Source organism: Bombina bombina, chromosome 6, assembly GCF_027579735.1.
Source record: "Bombina bombina isolate aBomBom1 chromosome 6, aBomBom1.pri, whole genome shotgun sequence".
Taxonomy (NCBI): Eukaryota; Metazoa; Chordata; class Amphibia; order Anura; family Bombinatoridae; genus Bombina; species Bombina bombina.
The window spans coordinates 760,447,152-760,466,082 of record NC_069504.1 but is presented as its reverse complement, the minus strand read 5'-3'; the positions used below and the strand labels follow the sequence as shown (position 1 = coordinate 760,466,082).

Here is an 18,931-nt window from a genome sequence, read left to right as displayed (position 1 = left end):
CTCTGAGACAGAAACCTCAGAACCAGAAGAACCATTATCAGTATCAGAATGATGATGTTCATTTAAAAATTCATCTGAAAAAAAGAGAAGTTTTAAAAGACTTTTATATATACAAGAAGGAAAAATAACAGACATAGCCTTCTTAATGGATTTAAAAAATAAAATCTCTTATGTTATCAGGAACACTCTGAAAATTAGATGTTGACGGAACAGCAACAGGTAATGTAACAGTACTAAAGGAAATTTTATCTGCATTAATAAGTTTGACATGATATGCAATACAAATAACAGCTGGAGAAACAGATACCAAAAGTTTATAGCAGATACACTTAGCTTGGTAGCTCCAGCATTGTGCAGTGATTTTCCTGAAGTATCTTCTGACTCAGTTGCAACGTGGAACATCTTGCAATATGTAAAAGAAAAAAACAACATATAAAGCAAAATTGATCAAATTCCTTAAATGACAGTTTCAGGAATGGGAAAAAATGCCAAAGAACAAGCTTCTAGCAACCAGAAGCAATAAAAAATGAGACTTAAATAATGTGGAGACAAAAGTGACGCCCATATTTTTTCGCGCCAAATAAGACGCCCACATTATTTGGCGCCTAAATGCTTTTTGGCGCCAAAAATGACGCCACATCCGGAACGCCGACATTTTTGGCGCAAAATAACGTCAAAGAATGACGCAACTTCCGGCGACACGTATGACGCAGGAAACGGAAATAGAATTTTTGCGCCAAAAAAGTCCGCGCCAAGAATGACGCAATAAAATGAAGCATTTTCAGCCCCCGCGAGCCTAACAGCCCACAGGGAAAAAGTCAAATTTTAAGGTAAAAAATGTTAAATTAAAATGCATTATCCCAAATATGAAACTGACTGTCTGAAAAATAAGGAAAGTTGAACATTCTGAGTCAAGGCAAATAAATGTTTGAATACATATATTTAGAACTTTATAAACAAAGTGCCCAACCATAGCTAGGAGTGTCACAGAAAATAAGACTTACTTACCCCAGGACACTCATCTACATATAGCAGATAGCCAAACCAGTACTGAAACGAGAATCAGCAGAGGTAATGGTATATATAAGAGTATATCGTCGATCTGAAAAGGGAGGTAAGAGATGAATCTCTACGACCGATAACAGAGAACCTATGAAATAGACCCCTTAGAAGAGATCACTGCATTCAAATAGGCAATACTCTCCTCACATCCCTCTGACATTCACTGCACGCTGAGAGGAAAACCGGGCTCCAACTTGCTGCGGAGCGCATATCAACGTAGAATCTAGCACAAACTTACTTCACCACCTCCATCGGAGGCAAAGTTTGTAAAACTGAATTGTGGGTGTGGTGAGGGGTGTATTTATAGGCATTTTAAGGTTTGGGAAACTTTGCCCCTCCTGGTAGGAATGTATATCCCATACGTCACTAGCTCATGGACTCTTGCTAATTACATGAAAGAAAAGCCCGGGACTCTGATGCTAAATTCTCATCTGAAGACTCATCAGAAGGAAGCATACCATTTAAAGTCAGATGGGAGTTTAATATGCCTCATGCCAGAATACACAGGGGATATACATCCTGGAGTTATAAAGCGATCTCAAGACTCAGGCATACGTCAGCGCTTAACCACTGAAGACTGTATATGGGTTGTAAAAACAGGGAACAATTTCTTAAAGATATTAGAGCCCCGAGATGGATCCTATAAGTCATATGATGAAGGTTACTCACATGCCTCTTAAGAAAGACATTTGTTTAACACATTTAGTGCATAGAAAGCACAGTTAAGAAACAGACTGGTTGCTACACCAATTTTGCATAGCCTTCACCACCACTAGCTATGGACCAAGTGGAATCCTGAGTTGCTCTAGAAGCTGAAAATGTTAGAACACATCACAGAATTGACAGAAAAATCACACAAGCACTAAGTGTTAGAGGTAGTGCTACCCAGAAGCTGACTAAATAGACTGTAGAGAGTCTATTTAGGCTGATGAAGGCTGGTTAACAGCTGAAACGTGTAGATGTAAGAGACTGAGACATGGGAATACTACTTATTTACTTTGAGAGCGCTCTCTGGATAAAATGTATTCTCAAAGGATAATTAACAAGCGATCCCTAGACTGAAGAAATTTCACCACTTCCCCAGAACGTAATCACGTCCACAGTGCATCACCCACGAAGAGAGAAAATACCTGTGAGGGATACACGGACGCTGAAAAAACAACTCACAGAAGAATAACCGCACACAACTAAGAGGTGGTGAAAATATGGCCACGAGATTGCCGTTAGGAGTTTGTGCTGACCCATTGGGGTATCAAATTTATAGTGGCTATAGGACACTTGGAAGTAACAGATTAACTTGTCAATATAGACTACTACATTTTAAACGTGAATGGAACTATAGATATTTTGTTCCCTTTAAAAGCAAGTTTATTTTGCTGCCTGATACATTTTAAAAGACTTTCACTCCAGATTAATTTTGCTGCTACTTACCTTTCTTCCTTATGTAAAGGGAGACCATCCACAGTTTTTCTAAGAGCTTTTAAACAACATTACTTATTTTATTTTATTGTGAAACCACCGGTGGTATAGTAACTATTTAATAAATCAGTACATAGTTTATTCTATAATAACTCTCTCTGTGTTTTTGCTATAAGAGAGTTATTAGTTGTGATTGGTGCACGATATTATATATATATATATATATATATATATATATATATATATATATATATTTTGTTTTGTTGTGCCCTTGCTTAAGTCCCAATCCCTTTCTAGAGATCATTGTTCACTGAGACCATTGAATATCCAAAACAAGCTATGTAAAAACTGTGAGCCATGTATCTTCTGCAATTCTAAAATGCTTCCTAACATAACAGCGTACCCAAATATTTTATTTCTAAAATAAATGGAATAACCTCTGGCCATGTGATGGATTGGTGCCAAGATCACAGGAACATAGAGAAACACTTACCTGAAACACCTTAATTACTTACCACCATAGCTATTTAGATTGTAAGCTCTGTTTAATGCGTTTGCCTCCTCCTGCTGATGGGCAGCATCAAATATCACTCAAGTGACTAATTTGTGGACTCTTATCAAGAAAAGAAAAGAAACCAACCCTACTCCTGCTTCTAGGTGTTTATTTTCCTATCACTGACAGATATTTAGTCCTATCTATCAAGAAAGAGTTCTTAATGTTTTAACATTAATTTATCTTTAATGCTGATATACAACAGCTAGCAGGTACATGGATATAAAAAAAGTGTTCCTTTAATAAAAAAAATAATATATATATATATATATATATATATATATATACATACACACACACATATATACAGTATATATATATATATATATATATATATATATATATATATATATATATATATATATATATATATACACACATATATATATATATATATATATATATACATACACACACATATATATATATATATATATATATATATATACATAGACATACATACATACATACACACACATACACACGCAAAGAGTAGAACTATATATGTGTGTGTTAAATCAAAATAAGCATACAAAGAAGCAGATAATGTTAAAAAACAATTAACTCATTTTCTTGGAAAATGATCAGTGTAACCAATGCCTGCTCCTAGATAAGAGAGCAGGCATTGAATGAGAGAGCAGACATGCTGAGAACTTAAGTTGAATTCTGCCTCTTCTGGGGATGGGCAAGAAACTGACATCATGTATTCTCTATGATTCACTTAACAGTAAACCAGCTCATGTTGTCTAAATTATTTATGACATCTAGCCAGGGCCGGACTGGGAATTTAAAGCAGCCCTGGAAAAATTTGAAGGCCAGCCCTATTTTCCTTACAATGCACACGCCCCATTTTTCTCAAGAGGATTACTCCTTCCCCAATACAGTTTTTTTTTATTTTTTGTTTTCAGAATTAGATTGTATAAAAGTTTGTAATAATAAAGATACGTCAGGCGCTCCAAAAAAAATCCAATTTCATCCATGACTCTCTTTCACAGTGTAAAAACATGCAAGGAAATACTTTGTGACCTTAAAATAACTCATATGAGAAAAGAAGACAGGTGAAAAAGCTGTATTGCCTCACCCAGAAGCACAAGCACCACCCCCTTTAATTGTAGCTGTCCAGTCCTACCTGTAGCAGCCCACCAGGAAATCACCTGGTGTCCTGGTGGGCCAATCCGGCCTTGCATCTAGCTAGATATGCCTTTACGTAGAGACCCCAGCCCCTATGTGGGGCAGTGACAGGAAGTAAGGGACAATGCAAAAATTAAGTTAAGAAAATAAAAAAATAGTAATGATAATACATATTGCAATCATTTCTATTAAAGGGACAGTCTACTTCACAATTGTTATTGTTTAAAAAGATAGATAATCCCTTTATTTCCCATTCCCCAGTTTTGCATAATACATACGGTTTCATAAATATACTTTTTACCTCTGTGATTACCTTTTATCTACGCCTCTGCAGACTGTCCCCTTATGTAAGTTCTTTTGATAGATTAGCCAATCAGTGCTGACTCATAAATAACTCCACAGGAGTAAGCATGTGATCTATATAGCACAAATGAACTAGCACTGTCTAGCTGTGATAAACTGTCAAAATGCACAGAGACAAGAGGCGGCCTTCAAGGGCTTAGAAGTTAGCAAATGAGCCTAAATAAGTTTAGCTTTCATCAAAGACCATCAAGAGAACAAAGCAAATTTGATGATAAAAGCAAACTGAAAAGTAGTTTAAAATTGCATGCCCTATCTGAATCATGAAAGTTTATTTTTGACTAGACTGTCCCTTGTAAGGGACATGAAACCCAAAATGTTTCTTCATGATTGAGATAGATTATACAAACTTTCTAATTTACTTCTGTTAGCAATGTTGCTTCATTACCTTGCTTCATTACCTTGGTATGGTTGTACAAATAAAGTGATATTTTAAGAAAAACATGTTAAGCTATATTTTACACCATATAAGACATTTAACATAAAAATGTGGAAAACCCCCCAAAACATTTGAATAAATAATTGGGGTAAAAAAAAAGTATATAATATATCTTTAAATAATAAAAAAGTTACCTTTCTCAGTTTTCTTTATGTAAGCTGGCGAGGAAGAAGGAATCATAGGTATTTTCATCAACTCTGCACGCTTTGCGCCAGTCAGAAGATAATGGGACTTAAAGGACATAGAACTGACCAGGGTATATTCCTGATCTATTAGCCCTATATGAAACAAACAGAGAGATGCAGTCAATGAAAGCACCCATGATTCCGAAAATAAAAATAAATTCAACAAAATGAGGAGGAAAAACAATTTATGCTTACCAGATAAATTCATTTAATTCATGGTGATGGGAGTCCACAATCTATAACGCCTGGAAATTACTCTTCCCTACAACTAGGAGGAGGTTAAGATTCCAAAACCACAAGAACTCTATAAAACCCCTCCTCCCTAACCAGTACCTCAGTAACGTATAGCAGAGCACAAAGAGGAAGAAAAATAATAGGACCAACAAAATAGGTGCATGGGAAAAAAAGAAGTGCGCAAAACACCATGAAAAAATAATTTTACAAAATGTGGTGATGGGAAGCACTAAAAAGCTAGGGTATGGATATAATATGGCTCAAATAAATGCAAATTTAAAACATAATATGTGAATCAAGTAAGAATTTTACTAATTAATATTTAAAAATAACAGAATTTATGCTTACCTGATAAATTACTTTCTCTTGCGGTGTATCCAGTCCACGGATTCATCCTTTACTTGTGGGATATTCTCATTCCCTACAGGAAGTAGCAAAGAGAGCACACAGCAAAGCTGTCCATATAGCTCCCCCTCTAGCTCCACAGCCCAGTCATTCGACCAAAGGTTAGGAAGAAAAAGGAGAAACCATAGGGTGCAGTGGTGACTGTAGTTTAAACAAAAAATGTTTTACCTGACTTAAATGCCAGGGCGGGCCGTTGACTGGATACACCGCAAGAGAAAGTAATTTATCAGGTAAGCATAAATTCTGTTTTCTCTTGCAAGGTTTATCCAGTCCACGTATTCATCCTTTACTTGTGGGATACCAATACCAAAGCTTTAGGACACGGATGAAGGGAGGGAACAAGACAGGTACCTTAAACGGAAGGCACCACTGCTTGCAAAACCTTTCTCCCAAAAATAGCCTCCGAAGAAGCAAAAGTATCGAATTTGTAAAATTTGGCAAAAGTATGCAGTGAAGACCAAGTCGCTGCCTTACAAATCTGTTCAACAGAAGCCTCATTTTTGAAAGCCCATGTGGAAGCCACTGCTCTGGTAGAATGAGCAGTAATTCTTTCAGGAGGCTGCTGGCCAGTAGTCTCATAGGCCAAACGGATGATGCTTTTCAGCCAAAAGGAAAGAGAGGTAGCAGTCGCTTTCTGACCTCTGCCAGACGCTTGTGTAACAGGATAGACAAAGCAGATATTTGTCCTTTTAAGGAACTAGCTGACAATCCTTTCTCCAGTCCTTCTTGGAGAAAGGACAATATCCTGGGAATCCTAATCTTACTCCATGAGTAACCCTTGGATTCACATCAACAAAGATATTTCCGCCATATCTTATGGTAGATTTTCCTGGTGACAGGCTTTCTAGCCTGAATCAGAGTATCTATAACTGACTCAGAGAACCCACGCTTTGATAAAATTAAGCGTTCAATCTCCAAGCAGTCAGACGTAGAGAAACTAAATTTGGATGCTTGAACGGACCCTGTATTAGAAGATCCTGCCTCATTGGCAGTGTCCATGGTGGGACAGATGACATGTAAACTAGGTCTGCTTACCAAGTCCTGTGTGGCCACGCAGGCGCTATCAGAATCACTGAAGCCTTCTCCTGCTTGATTCTGGCAACCAGACGCGGGAGGAAAGGAAACGGTGGATAAACATAAGCCAGATTGAAGGACCAAGGCGCTGCTAGAGCATCTATCAATACCGCCTTGGGATCCCGGGACCTGGACCCGTAGAGAGGAAGTTTGGTGTTCTGACGGGACGCCATCAGATCCAACTCTGGGATGCCCCATAGCTGAGTCAGCTGGGCAAATACCTCCGGGTGGAGTTCCCACTCCCCCGGGTGAAAAGTCTGACGACTTAGAAAATCCACCTCCCAGTTGTCTACTCCTGGGATGTGAATTGCTGAGAGATGGCAGGAGTGATCCTCCGCCCACCTGATTATTTTGGTTACTTCCGTCATCGCTGGGGAACTCTTTGTTCCCCCCTGATGATTGACGTAAGCTACAGTCGTGATGTTGTCCGACTGAAATCTGATGAATTTGGCCGCCGCTAGTTGAGGCCATGCCTGAAGAGCGTTGAATATCGCCCTCAGTTCCAGAATGTTTATCGGGAGAAGAGTTTCTTCCCGAGACCATAAGCCCTGAGCTTTCAGGGAGTCCCAGACCGCACCCCAGCCTAACAGACTGGCGTCGGTCGTTACGATGATCCACTCTGGCCTGCGGAACATATTCCTTGAGACAGGTGATCCTGAGACAACCACCAGAGAAGAGAATCTCTGGTCTCCTGGTCCAACTGAATTTGAGGAGACAAATCTGCATAATCCCCATTCCACTGTTTGAGCATGCATAGTTGCAGTGGTCTGAGGTGTATCCGAGCAAAAGGGACTATGTCCATTGCCGCAACCATTAGTCCGATTGTCTCCATGCACTGAGCCACAGATGGCCGAGGAATGGAATAAAGAGCTCTGCAAATAGTTAAGAGTTTTAGCTTTCTGACCTCCGTCAGAAATATTTTCATTTCTACCGAGTCTATCAGGGTTCCTAGGAATGGAACTCTTGTGAGGGGGGAGAGAGAACTCTTTTTGATGTTCACTTTCCACCCGTGAGACCTCAGAAAGGCCAATACAATCTCTGTGTGAGACTTGGTTCTTTGGAAAGTTGACGCCTGAATAAAGATGTCGTCTAGGTAAGGCGCCACTGCTATGCGCCACGGTCTTAGAACCACCAGGAGGGACCCTAGCACCTTTGTGAAAATTCTGGGAGCAGTGGCCAACCCGAAAGGAAGAGCCACAAACTGAAAATGCTTGTCCAGAAAGGCGAACCTGAGAAACTGGTGATGATCTTTGTGGATAGGAATGTGCAGATACGCATCCTTTAGATCCACGGTAGTCATATATTGACCCTCCTGGATCATTGGTAAGATTGTCCGAATGGTCTCCATCTTGAATGATGGGACTCTGAGGAATTTGTTTAGAATTTTGAGATCCAGGATTGGTCTGAAAGTTCCTTCTTTTTTTGGGAACCACAAACAGGTTTGAGTAAAACCCCAGTCCTTGTTCTGCAATTGGAACTGGGTGGATCACTCCCATTGTATGTAGATCTTCTACACAGCGTAAAAATGCCTCTTTCTTTGTCTGATCTGTAGACAGACGAGAAATGTGGAACCTTCCCCTTGGAGGAGAGTCCTTGAATTCTAGAAGGTATCCCTGGGCTACAATCTCTAATGCCCAAGGATCGTGTACATCTCTTGCCCAGGCCTGAGCGAAGAGAGAGAGTCTGCCCCCTACTAGATACGGTCCCGGATCGGGGGCTACCCCTTCATGCTGTCTTGGTGGCAGCTGAAGGCTTTTTGGCCTGTTTACCCTTATTCCAGCCCTGGAAAGGTTTCCAGTTTGACTTGGGCTGTGAAGCGTTACCCTCTTGCTTTGCAGCCCGAGAGGATGAAGCGGGGCCGTTCCTGAAATTGCGAAAGGAACAAAAATTAGCTTTGTTCTTTGTTTTAAAGGCTTTGTCCTGAGGGAGAGCATGGCCTTTTCCCCCGGTGATATCTGAAATAATCTCTTTCAATTCAGGCCCGAATAGGGTCTTCCCTTTGAAAGGAATGTTCAAAAGCTTGGATTTAGACGACACATCGGCCGACCAGGACTTTAGCCATAGCGCCCTGCGCGCCAAAATGGCGAAAACAGAATTTATGTTTACCTGATAAATTACTTTCTCCAACGGTGTGTCCGGTCCACGGCGTCATCCTTACTTGCGGGATATTCTCTTCCCCAACAGGAAATGGCAAAGAGCCCAGCAAAGCTGGTCACATGATCCCTCCTAGGCTCCGCCTACCCCAGTCATTCGACCGACGTTAAGGAGGAATATTTGCATAGGAGAAACCATATGGTACCGTGGTGACTGTAGTTAAAGAAAATAAATTATCAGACCTGATTAAAAAAACCAGGGCGGGCCGTGGACCGGACACACCGTTGGAGAAAGTAATTTATCAGGTAAACATAAATTCTGTTTTCTCCAACATAGGTGTGTCCGGTCCACGGCGTCATCCTTACTTGTGGGAACCAATACCAAAGCTTTAGGACACGGATGAAGGGAGGGAGCAAATCAGGTCACCTAAATGGAAGGCACCACGGCTTGCAAAACCTTTCTCCCAAAAATAGCCTCAGAAGAAGCAAAAGTATCAAACTTGTAAAATTTGGTAAAAGTGTGCAGTGAAGACCAAGTCGCTGCCCTACATATCTGATCAACAGAAGCCTCGTTCTTGAAGGCCCATGTGGAAGCCACAGCCCTAGTGGAATGAGCTGTGATTCTTTCGGGAGGCTGCCGTCCGGCAGTCTCGTAAGCCAATCTGATGATGCTTTTAATCCAAAAAGAGAGAGAGGTAGAGGTTGCTTTTTGACCTCTCCTTTTACCGGAATAAACAACAAACAAGGAAGATGTTTGTCTAAAATCCTTTGTAGCATCTAAATAGAATTTTAGAGCGCGAACAACATCCAAATTGTGCAACAAACGTTCCTTCTTTGAAACTGGTTTCGGACACAGAGAAGGTACGATAATCTCCTGGTTAATGTTTTTGTTAGAAACAACTTTTGGAAGAAAACCAGGTTTAGTACGTAAAACCACCTTATCTGCATGGAACACCAGATAAGGAGGAGAACACTGCAGAGCAGATAATTCTGAAACTCTTCTAGCAGAAGAAATTGCAACTAAAAACAAAACTTTCCAAGATAATAATTTAATATCAACGGAATGCAAGGGTTCAAACGGAACCCCCTGAAGAACTGAAAGAACTAAATTGAGACTCCAAGGAGGAGTCAAAGGTTTGTAAACAGGCTTAATTCTAACCAGAGCCTGAACAAAGGCTTGAACATCTGGCACAGCGGCCAGCTTTTTGTGAAGTAACACAGACAAGGCAGAAATCTGTCCCTTCAGGGAACTTGCAGATAATCCTTTTTCCAATCCTTCTTGAAGGAAGGATAGAATCCTAGGAATCTTAACCTTGTCCCAAGGGAATCCTTTAGATTCACACCAACAGATATATTTTTTCCAAATTTTGTGGTAAATCTTTCTAGTTACAGGCTTTCTGGCCTGAACAAGAGTATCGATAACAGAATCTGAGAACCCTCGCTTCGATAAGATCAAGCGTTCAATCTCCAAGCAGTCAGCTGGAGTGAAACCAGATTCGGATGTTCGAACGGACCCTGAACAAGAAGGTCTCGTCTCAAAAGTAGCTTCCAAGGTGGAGCCGATGACATATTCACCAGATCTGCATACCAAGTCCTGCGTGGCCACGCAGGAGCTATCAAGATCACCGACGCCCTCTCCTGATTGATCCTGGCTACCAGCCTGGGGATGAGAGGAAACGGCGGGAACACATAAGCTAGTTAGAAGGTCCAAGGTGCTACTAGTGCATCCACTAGAGCCGCCTTGGGATCCCTGGATCTGGACCCGTAGCAAGGAACTTTGAAGTTCTGACGAGAGGCCATCAGATCCATGTCTGGAATGCCCCACAGCTGAGTGACTTGGGCAAAGATTTCCGGATGGAGTTCCCACTCCCCCGGATGCAATGTCTGACGACTCAGAAAATCTGCTTCCCAATTTTCCACTCCTGGGATGTGGATAGCAGACAGGTGGCAGGAGTGAGACTCCGCCCATAGAATGATTTTGGTCACTTCTTCCATCGCTAGGGAACTCCTTGTTCCCCCCTGATGGTTGATGTACGCGACAGTTGTCATGTTGTCTGATTGAAACCGTATGAACTTGGCCCTCGCTAGCTGAGGCCAAGCCTTGAGAGCATTGAATATCGCTCTCAGTTCCAGAATATTTATCGGTAGAAGAGATTCTTCCCGAGACCAAAGACCCTGAGCTTTCAGGGATCCCCAGACCGCGCCCCAGCCCATCAGACTGGCGTCGGTCGTGACAATGACCCACTCTGGTCTGCGGAATGTCATCCCTTGTGACAGGTTGTCCAGGGACAGCCACCAACGGAGTGAGTCTCTGGTCCTCTGATTTACTTGTATCTTCGGAGACAAGTCTGTATAGTCCCCATTCCACTGACTGAGCATGCACAGTTGTAATGGTCTCAGATGAATGCGCGCAAAAGGAACTATGTCCATTGCCGCTACCATCAACCCGATCACTTCCATGCACTGAGCTATGGAAGGAAGAGGAACGGAATGAAGTATCCGACAAGAGTCTAGAAGTTTTGTTTTTCTGGCCTCTGTCAGAAAAATCCTCATTTCTAAGGAGTCTATTATTGTTCCCAAGAAGGGAACCCTTGTTGACGGAGATAGAGAACTCTTTTCCACGTTCACTTTCCATCCGTGAGATCTGAGAAAGGCCAGGACAATGTCCGTGTGAGCCTTTGCTTGAGGAAGGGACGACGCTTGAATCAGAATGTCGTCCAAGTAAGGTACTACAGCAATGCCCCTTGGTCTTAGCACAGCTAGAAGGGACCCTAGTACCTTTGTGAAAATCCTTGGAGCAGTGGCTAATCCGAAAGGAAGCGCCACAAACTGGTAATGCTTGTCCAGGAATGCGAACCTTAGGAACCGATGATGTTCCTTGTGGATAGGAATATGTAGATACGCATCCTTTAAATCCACCGTGGTCATGAATTGACCTTCCTGGATGGAAGGAAGAATAGTTCGAATGGTTTCCATCTTGAACGATGGAACCTTGAGAAACTTGTTTAAGATCTTGAGATCTAAGATTGGTCTGAACGTTCCCTCTTTTTTGGGAACTATGAACAGATTGGAGTAGAACCCCATCCCTTGTTCTCTTAATGGAACAGGATGAATCACTCCCATTTTTAACAGGTCTTCTACACAATGTAAGAATGCCTGTCTTTTTATGTGGTCTGAAGACAACTGAGACCTGTGGAACCTCCCCCTTGGGGGAAGTCCCTTGAATTCCAGAAGATAACCTTGGGAGACTATTTCTAGCGCCCAAGGATCCAGAACATCTCTTGCCCAAGCCTGAGCGAAGAGAGAGTCTGCCCCCCACCAGATCCGGTCCCGGATCGGGGGCCAACATTTCATGCTGTCTTGGTAGCAGTGGCAGGTTTCTTGGCCTGCTTTCCCTTGTTCCAGCCTTGCATTGGTCTCCAAGCTGGCTTGGCTTGAGAAGTATTACCCTCTTGCTTAGAGGACGTAGCACTTTGGGCTGGTCCGTTTCTACGAAAGGGACGAAAATTAGGTTTAGTTTTCGCCTTGAAAGGCCGATCCTGAGGAAGGGCGTGGCCCTTACCCCCAGTGATATCAGAGATAATCTCTTTCAAGTCAGGGCCAAACAGCGTTTTCCCCTTGAAAGGAATATTAAGTAGCTTGTTCTTGGAAGACGCATCAGCCGACCAAGATTTCAACCAAAGCGCTCTGCGCGCCACAATAGCAAACCCAGAATTCTTAGCCGCTAACCTAGCCAATTGCAAAGTGGCGTCTAGGGTGAAAGAATTAGCCAATTTGAGAGCATTGATTCTGTCCTTTATTACTGCAATTGCGAAAAAACATGAAGGAATTGTTCAAAATTCACCAAATTTTCACCACAGTGTCTTAAAGCCTTAAAAGTATTGCACACCAAATTTGGAAGCTTTAACCCTTAAAATAACGGAACCGGAGCCGTTTTGAACTTTAACCCCTTTACAGTCCCTGGTATCTGCTTTGCTGAGACCCAACCAAGCCCAAAGTGGAATACGATACCAAATGACGCCTTCAGAAAGTCTTTTCTAAGTATCAGAGCTCCTCTCACATGCGACTGCATGCCATGCCTCTCAAAAACAAGTGCGCCACACCGGCGCGAAAATGAGGCTCTGCCTATGCTTTGGGAAAGCCCCTAAAGAATAAGGTGTCTAAAACAGTGCCTGCCGATATTATTATATCAAAATACCCAGATAAAATGATTCCTCAAGGCTAAATATGTGTTAATAATGAATCGATTTAGCCCAGAAAAAGTCTACAGTCTTAATAAGCCCTTGTGAAGCCCTTATTTACGATCGTAATAAACATGGCTTACCGGATCCCATAGGGAAAATGACAGCTTCCAGCATTACATCGTCTTGTTAGAATGTGTCATACCTCAAGCAGCAAGAGACTGCTCACTGTTCCCCCAACTGAAGTTAATTGCTCTCAACAGTCCTGTGTGGAACAGCCATGGATTTTAGTGACGGTTGCTAAAATCATTTTCCTCATACAAACAGAAATCTTCATCTCTTTTCTGTTTGAGTAAATAGTACATACCAGCACTATTTCAAAATAACAAACTCTTGATTGAATAATAAAAACTACAGTTAAACACTAAAAAACTCTAAGCCATCTCCGTGGAGATGTTGCCTGTACAACGGCAAAGAGAATGACTGGGGTAGGCGGAGCCTAGGAGGGATCATGTGACCAGCTTTGCTGGGCTCTTTGCCATTTCCTGTTGGGGAAGAGAATATCCCGCAAGTAAGGATGACGCCGTGGACCGGACGCACCTATGTTGGAGAAACCTGAATTTTTCGCCGCTAACTTAGCTATTTGGAAAGCGGCGTCAGTGATAAAAGAATTAGCTAGCTTTAGAGCCTTAATTCTATCCATAATTTCCTCATATGAGGTCTCCGTCTGGAGCGAGTCTTCCAGCGCCTCAAACCAGAAAGCAGCTGCAGTAGTTACAGGAATAATGCAGGCAATAGGTTGGAGAAGAAAACCTTGTTGAACAAAAATTTTCTTAAGTAAACCCTCTAATTTTTTATCCATAGGGTCTTTAAAAGCACAACTGTCTTCAATTGGTATGGTTGTGCGTTTAGCTAGTGTAGAAACAGCCCCCTCCACCTTAGGGACCGTCTGCCACAAGTCCCGCATGGGGTCAGATATGGGGAACATTTTCTTAAAAACAGGAGGGGGGACAAAAGGGACACCTGGCCTATCCCACTCCCTAGTAACAATATCCGCAATCCTCTTAGGGACCAGAAACGCATCCGTGTAAACAGGGACCTCTAGGTACTTATCCATTTTACACAATTTCTCTGGGATCACCAAAGGGTCACAGTCATCCAGAGTAGCTAGTTTAAATTTAAAAACCAATGTATCTGAATCTGTCTGGGGAGGAACCCTTCCTGAATCAGAGACTTCTCCCTCAGACATCAAATCCCTCACTCCCACTTCAGAGCGTTGTGAGGGTATATCGGATACGGCTACCAAAGCCTCAGAATGCTCATAATCTGTTCTTAAAACGTAGCTATCACGCTTTGCAGGTAACACGGGCAGTTTAGATAAGAAGGCTGTAAGAGAATTATCCATGACTGCCGCTAAGTCTTGTAATGTAAAAGGGTTAGACGCACTAGAGGTACTAGGCGTCGCTTGCGCGGGCGTAACTGGTTGTGACACTTGGGGAAAGGCAGACGGGCTACCCTCGTTACCTTCAGTCTGAGAATCATCTTGGGCCACATTCTTAAGTGCAACAATATGATCTTTAAAGTGTATAGACATATCAGTACAAGTGGGACACATTCTGAGAGGGGGTTCCACCATGGCTTCTAAACACATTGAACAAGGATTTTCCTTAGTGTCAGACATGTTTAACAGACTAGTAGAGTACACAAACAGGCTTGGAATCACTTTAATCAAATAAAAAACACAATTTGAAAAAAATGTTACTGTGCCTTTAGGAGATAAAAAGAGCACACAATTTTACAAAACGGTGAAAAATGCAGCAATCTTTCTGAAATTTCCAAAGTATGTAGCTAAAGCCTTAATAAGATTGCACCACAAGTTTCAAAACGATTAACCCTTTAATGCCCAAGCCGGAGCAGCCTAAAGCCAACACCTGGTTAAATCACTACAGCACCTTGCCACAGACTTGCTGTGGCCCTACCTTCCCTTGGGGATCAGATTTGGGGGACTATAGCTTCTTTTAGGCCCTCAAACATCAGCAGGACCCTCCATGTGAAACAGCATGAACTTCTCTGCAATTCTAACTGTGCATCTGAGGCAATTAGGCCCCTCACACTCTACTCAGGAGTGATTTACTAGGCCTCACAGCTCCGAAGTGACTAAAAAACAGCCATGTGGTAATAAACCCAGAAAAAAATCCAAAAGGGCTTTCAAAGTGTCTTGCAAAACAATTTTTCCTTAGCCAAACAATCAATTGCCCTGAATAAGTGTCAACCAGCATAATTAGCCCTATTATGTAAGCATTCAATTCCTTACTAAGTCTGTGAACATAGCTTACCCTCCCCTCATGGGGATCTTGTTAGTCTTCTAGCATTATCTCAGTCTTGTCTATAAATAAATGACTGAACATACCTTATTGCAGATCACCCTGCAAACTGTTCCCCCCAACTGAAGTTTTCTGGTACTCCTCAGTCCTGTGTGGGAACAGCAGTGGATTTTAGTTACAACATGCTAAAATCATTTTCCTCTCAGCAGAAATCTTCATCACTTTTCTGCTAGAGAGTAAATAGTACAAACCGGTACCATTTAAAATAAACTTTTGATTGAAGATAATAAAACTACAATTCTAAGACCACATTCACTTTACACTCCCGAGAGAGACCCTAGTGCTTAGAGCCAGCAAAGAGAATGACTGGGGGGTGGAGCTAGAGGGGGAGCTATATGGACAGCTTTGCTGTGTGCTCTCTTTGCTACTTCCTGTAGGGAATGAGAATATCCCACAAGTAAAGGATGAATCCGTGGACTGGATACACCTTGCAAGAGAAATACACTATAACAATTACCAATCTTACTCAAATAAGCAATAGATATGGCAAAAGGTTATAAAAACTTGCTGACAATCTAAATAACGTTCTTAATGTTTAAAAACAGTTGTGGCCACAACTAAAAGATTATCACGCTAATAGTCCCAAGTGCTGAGCTCAGACTGCTTCTTTCAGTATATCTATGCGCTTAATTTTTGTAAAAATTTTTTGTAAATCCCTGTATTGTTTGAAAAGTTACTGTCGGGTTATCCCGGGTCCTTATCTGACCTCTGATGGTCTCTTCTCCTGTTCCTTGGGTTATGGAAGGTGTCTTTTTTTCAGTAGCCTGTTTAAGTGGTTGCTGGTACTCCCACTTTCCTGGTGACTCCTTATACCCAATCACATATTATTTTCACTCACGTGATCTCGGAGAACCAATCGGGTTGGCTGCCTGGAGGTGTTTTTTTCAAATGCCGGTTACAAACTTCCAATGCTGTATCTTTAGGTGGATTTGAACGTTCAATCTGTTTGGTTAAAAGTCAGAATATCCTTGTAGATCATCTACGCGCTTCTGCGCTACAATGCGCCTTTATAAAGACGTATAGCCTACTGGTTATCTTGCTGGACTTTTATGTGTATCCATAACTCCTCCCCTTTATTAGATAAATCATTTTTAAAGGGATCCGGTCATTTCAATGTTGTGCAGTTCAATTGTAAACTCCTTTGTTTAGGACACTCATTTGGTTTTACATTTTGTATAATTTATACATATATTTCTTTCTCACATAGGTTAAAAATAATATTTGCTAGTAAGTAGTTCATTAAAAATATTTTATTCATAATTTTTAATGAACTTTTTAATGAACTACTTATTAGCAAATTCTATATAATAAAAGGCCAAGTGTGTTTGTCCGAAGCTGTCATGCGCAGTAGAGACTGCACGCGAGGACAAACACACCTGGCCTTCCAACTGACCTGCTGTCGTGTGGTGGAGTGGGCGTGGCCGGGTGGGTGTGGAGTGGGCGTGGTCAGCGAGTGTAGAGTGGGATAGGCCGGGCTGGTGCGTCATGGGTGTGGCCGGGCATGATGTGGGCGGGGCATGACGCGTGGGCCGAGAGACAGAGAGCTCTAAAGAGGGGGATAGAGACGAGAGAGCAGAAAAGGGGGGATAGAGAGAGGGAGAGACAGCAAAAGAGAGAAGGGGAGAGAGACAGCAAAAGAGAGAGGGGGAGAGAGACAGCAAAAAAGAGAGGGGGAGAGAGACAGCAAAAGAGAAGGGGAGAGAGACAGCAAAAGAGAGGGGGGAGAGAGACAGCAAAAGAGAGGGGGGAGAGAGACAGCAAAAGAGAGGGGGGAGAGAGACAGCAAAAGAGAGGGGGGAGAGAGACAGCAAAAGAGAGGGGGGAGAGAGACAGCAAAAGAGAGGGGGGGAGCGAGACAGCAAAAGAGAGGGGGGAGCGAGACAGCAAAAGAGAGGGGGGAGCGAGACAGCAAAAGAGAGGGGGGAGCGAGACAGCAAAAGAGAGGGGGAGCGAGACAGCAAAAGAGAGGGGGGAGCGCAAAAGAGAGGGGGGAGCGCAAAAGAGGGGGGAGAGAGCGCAAAAGAGAGGAGGGAGAGAGCGCAAAAGAGAGGGGGGAGAGAGCGCAAAAGAGAAGGGGGAGAGAGCGCAAAAGAGAGGGGAGAGAGAGCGCAAAAGAGAGGGGAGAGAGAGCGCAAAAGAGAGGGGAGAGAGAGCGCAAAAGAGAGGGGGAGAGAGCGCAAAAGAGAGGCGGGAGAGAGCGCAAAAGAGAGGCGGGAGAGAGCGCAAAAGAGAGGCGGGAGAGAGCGCAAAAGAGAGAGGGGGAGAGAGCGCAAAAGAGAGGGGGGGAGAGAGCGCAAAAGAGAGGGGGGGAGAGAGCGCAAAATAGAGGGGGGGAGAGAGCGCAAAATAGAGGGGGGGAGAGAGCACAAAAGAGAGGGGGGAGAGAGCGCAAAAGAGAGGGGGGAGAGAGCGCAAAAGAGAGGGGGAGAGAGAGCGCAAAAGAGAGGGGGAGAGAGAGCGCAAAAGAGAGGGGGGGGAGAGAGAGCGCAAAAGAGAGGGGGGGAGAGAGAGCGCAAAAGAGAGGGGGGAGAAAGCGCAAAAGAGAGGGGGGAGAGAGCGCAAAAGAGAAGGGGAGAGAGCGCAAAAGAGAAGGGGAGAGAGCGCAAAAGAGAAGGGGAGAGAGCGCAAAAGAGGGGGAGAGAGCGCAAAAGAGAGGGGGAGAGAGAATAAAAGAGAGGGGAAGAGAGCGCAAAAGAGAGGGGGAAGAGAGCGCAAAAGATAGGGGGAAGAGAGCGCAAAATATAGGGGGAAGAGAGCGCAAAAGAGAGGGGGAAGAGAGCGCAAAAGAGAGGGGGAAGAGAGCGCAAAAGAGAGGGGGAAGAGAGCGCAAAAGAGAGGGGGAGAGAGCTCAAAAGAGAGGGGGAGAGAGCTCAAAAGAGGGTGAGAGAGTGCAGAAGAGAGGGGGAGAGAGAGAGCAAAAGAGAGGGGGAGAGAGCGCAAAAACAGAATTTATGTTTACCTGATAAATTACTTTCTCCAACGGTGTGTCCGGTCCACGGCGTCATCCTTACTTGTGGGATATTCTCTTCCCCAACAGGAAATGGCAAAGAGCCCAGCAAAGCTGGTCACATGATCCCTCCTAGGCTCCGCCTACCCCAGTCATTCGACCGACGTTAAGGAGGAATATTTGCATAGGAGAAACCATATGGTACCGTGGTGACTGTAGTTAAAGAAAATAAATTATCAGACCTGATTAAAAAAACCAGGGCGGGCCGTGGACCGGACACACCGTTGGAGAAAGTAATTTATCAGGTAAACATAAATTCTGTTTTCTCCAACATAGGTGTGTCCGGTCCACGGCGTCATCCTTACTTGTGGGAACCAATACCAAAGCTTTAGGACACGGATGAAGGGAGGGAGCAAATCAGGTCACCTAAATGGAAGGCACCACGGCTTGCAAAACCTTTCTTA

At 43.0% G+C, this 18,931-nt stretch overlaps 1 protein-coding gene across 4 annotated transcripts in view; it reads right to left on the bottom strand.

Annotated features, from left to right (window-relative positions):
• The window catches only part of NSD3 (nuclear receptor binding SET domain protein 3), a 1,671,583-nt gene that overhangs the window by 836,408 nt on the left and 816,244 nt on the right, over positions 1-18,931 (bottom strand). For 3 of the 4 annotated variants that reach the window (XM_053718034.1, XM_053718036.1, XM_053718035.1), the window contains one exon: positions 5,099-5,242. The exons of the other annotated variant lie outside the window; for it this stretch is intronic. In XM_053718034.1, the coding sequence (XP_053574009.1) occupies positions 5,099-5,242 (144 nt within the window). The remainder of the gene's footprint in view (positions 1-5,098; positions 5,243-18,931) is intronic. 4 annotated transcript variants of the gene reach the window in all.